Here is a 1,827-nt window from a genome sequence, read left to right as displayed (position 1 = left end):
TTCCCCATATATATCATTGAAAGTGTTTTCCAATGTTTCCACTTTTCCTTTTTCGCGTGTATCTCTGTTCTGTGAAGGTTTCCTTATGTACTCTTATCCGTTGCGTTGTTTTGGTCGCGCTTGATCACATTTTGTTACGCCCCTTTGCATTTATCCCTTCATCTCCATGTTCACATTTGCTGATACCCCTAAGTCATCTATATGGTTCTACCTATATATTTCTTCCTCCTTCGATATGGAAAATTGTGCCAGATGTTCAAGTGCCCTCGATGTATAGACTTCATTACGATCATTCTTGTTACTTCATTTTGTTTTTACCCCAAATAACCATTCGTTAATATCCCATGGGTATTCGTATCCCCTTGTCAAATATATTCCTGGCACATCAATGTCATCACCACCATTGATATTCCAGGAACGACAGTACTCTTCAAAAAATAGTACTCCTAGGATATTAATACCCTACAAATAATAGTACTCCAGGCACACGCGTACATTTCACACAATTGTGCTGTTAATATAGTAGTACTGCACATAAAATAGTACCCCAGGCAAATCCTTATGGTCCATACAGTAGTTCTGCGGGTCATCCGTACTCTTCACACAATTGTAATTCTCAGTGAGGGACACTCTTAAAATAATAGTGCTCCACAAACATCAGTATTCTTCACTCAGTAGTGTTCTTCAAATTATGGCACCCTAAACCTTATATTTTGAAGCCTTCACATAAAAGATTCGAGGGACATCCGCATTCTCTATATAATAATACTTAAAAAAAATCCATCCTTTTCACATACATCAGTATGCTTAAAATAAGTGTGCACACTAGATAATAGTACTCTAAGTAGATACATACATTTCACGCAATTACGGTCTTCATATAATAGTGCTTCATGGAGATCAATTCTCATCAAGAAACAATATTATTCAAATAAGAGAAACCTAAACCTAAACCATGAACCCTAAACCTCAACTAAATGTATATAAAATTGCTGTTTTATATCTAAAATATAAACAGAATAATATTTACTATATGATTATTGCATTCATTCCGTATTTATTCATTGTTTCAAATATTACCGATGCCGTTTAGGCAAAAATATATAATCCCAAAAAACACAAAATTCCCAAAAATTCAATTTACTCAATCCAGCTTTTAATCCGTGATATTTTACAACTTTTGTCATGATGTACATGAGCAAAAATAAAATCATAAATATTAATATTGTTAAAAAATACTATATATCCCAAACAGGACTTTAACTATGACAGATGATAATATGCTGGTATTGATTAAAGCAAAAATTGGCCATATTATTCCAATCAATGGAATTAAACACATTACAGTAATTCGTGTACCCCATTTTCTAACTATACTTTCATTTAATTTTATGTTATCACTACTATTACTTACTTGCTGATCACGCATATTATCAATCATATCAAATATTTTTTTCACAATAACAATCTAGTTTTTTAAACCTTTACTTTTATCATATTTACGCTTAAATTGTGCTTTATATAGGTCCAAATAAATTGAACAACATTTTTGCAAGTTAGCATATTGGGTAGAATCATAAAGATCAGATTTTAATGTTTCAATATTCCTATATTTTGATAAAATATCCTCTAATTCACTGTCGCTTAATCCCATTATTAAACTCTCTTCTGACAATAACCTATATTCTTCATTATATGAGGAATCCTTGCTATTAGAGATATTTTGCAATCCCTTGCTAATTGAAAACTAAGTATAAAAATAATATATATTATAAAGACAACTACTGTTTATACAAAAAAAATATTTTTTTCGCAAAAAAAGTAATC

At 31.1% G+C, this 1,827-nt stretch overlaps 1 protein-coding gene across 1 annotated transcript; it reads right to left on the bottom strand.

The window, feature by feature from the left end:
- Positions 1–1,270: 1,270 nt before the first annotated feature.
- Positions 1,271–1,441, bottom strand: PCYB_004940 (CYIR protein; the record flags this gene model as incomplete). Its single annotated transcript, XM_004227915.1, has 1 exon — positions 1,271–1,441. A coding segment is annotated over one exon (171 nt), but the record flags the coding sequence as incomplete, so codon positions are not given.
- Positions 1,442–1,827: the final 386 nt, after the last annotated feature.

Source organism: Plasmodium cynomolgi (assembly GCF_000321355.1).
Source record: "Plasmodium cynomolgi strain B DNA, scaffold: 0621, whole genome shotgun sequence".
Taxonomy (NCBI): Eukaryota; Apicomplexa; class Aconoidasida; order Haemosporida; family Plasmodiidae; genus Plasmodium; species Plasmodium cynomolgi.
Note: the sequence above shows the minus strand (reverse complement) of the source record. Positions and strands in the feature narration are given on the sequence as shown.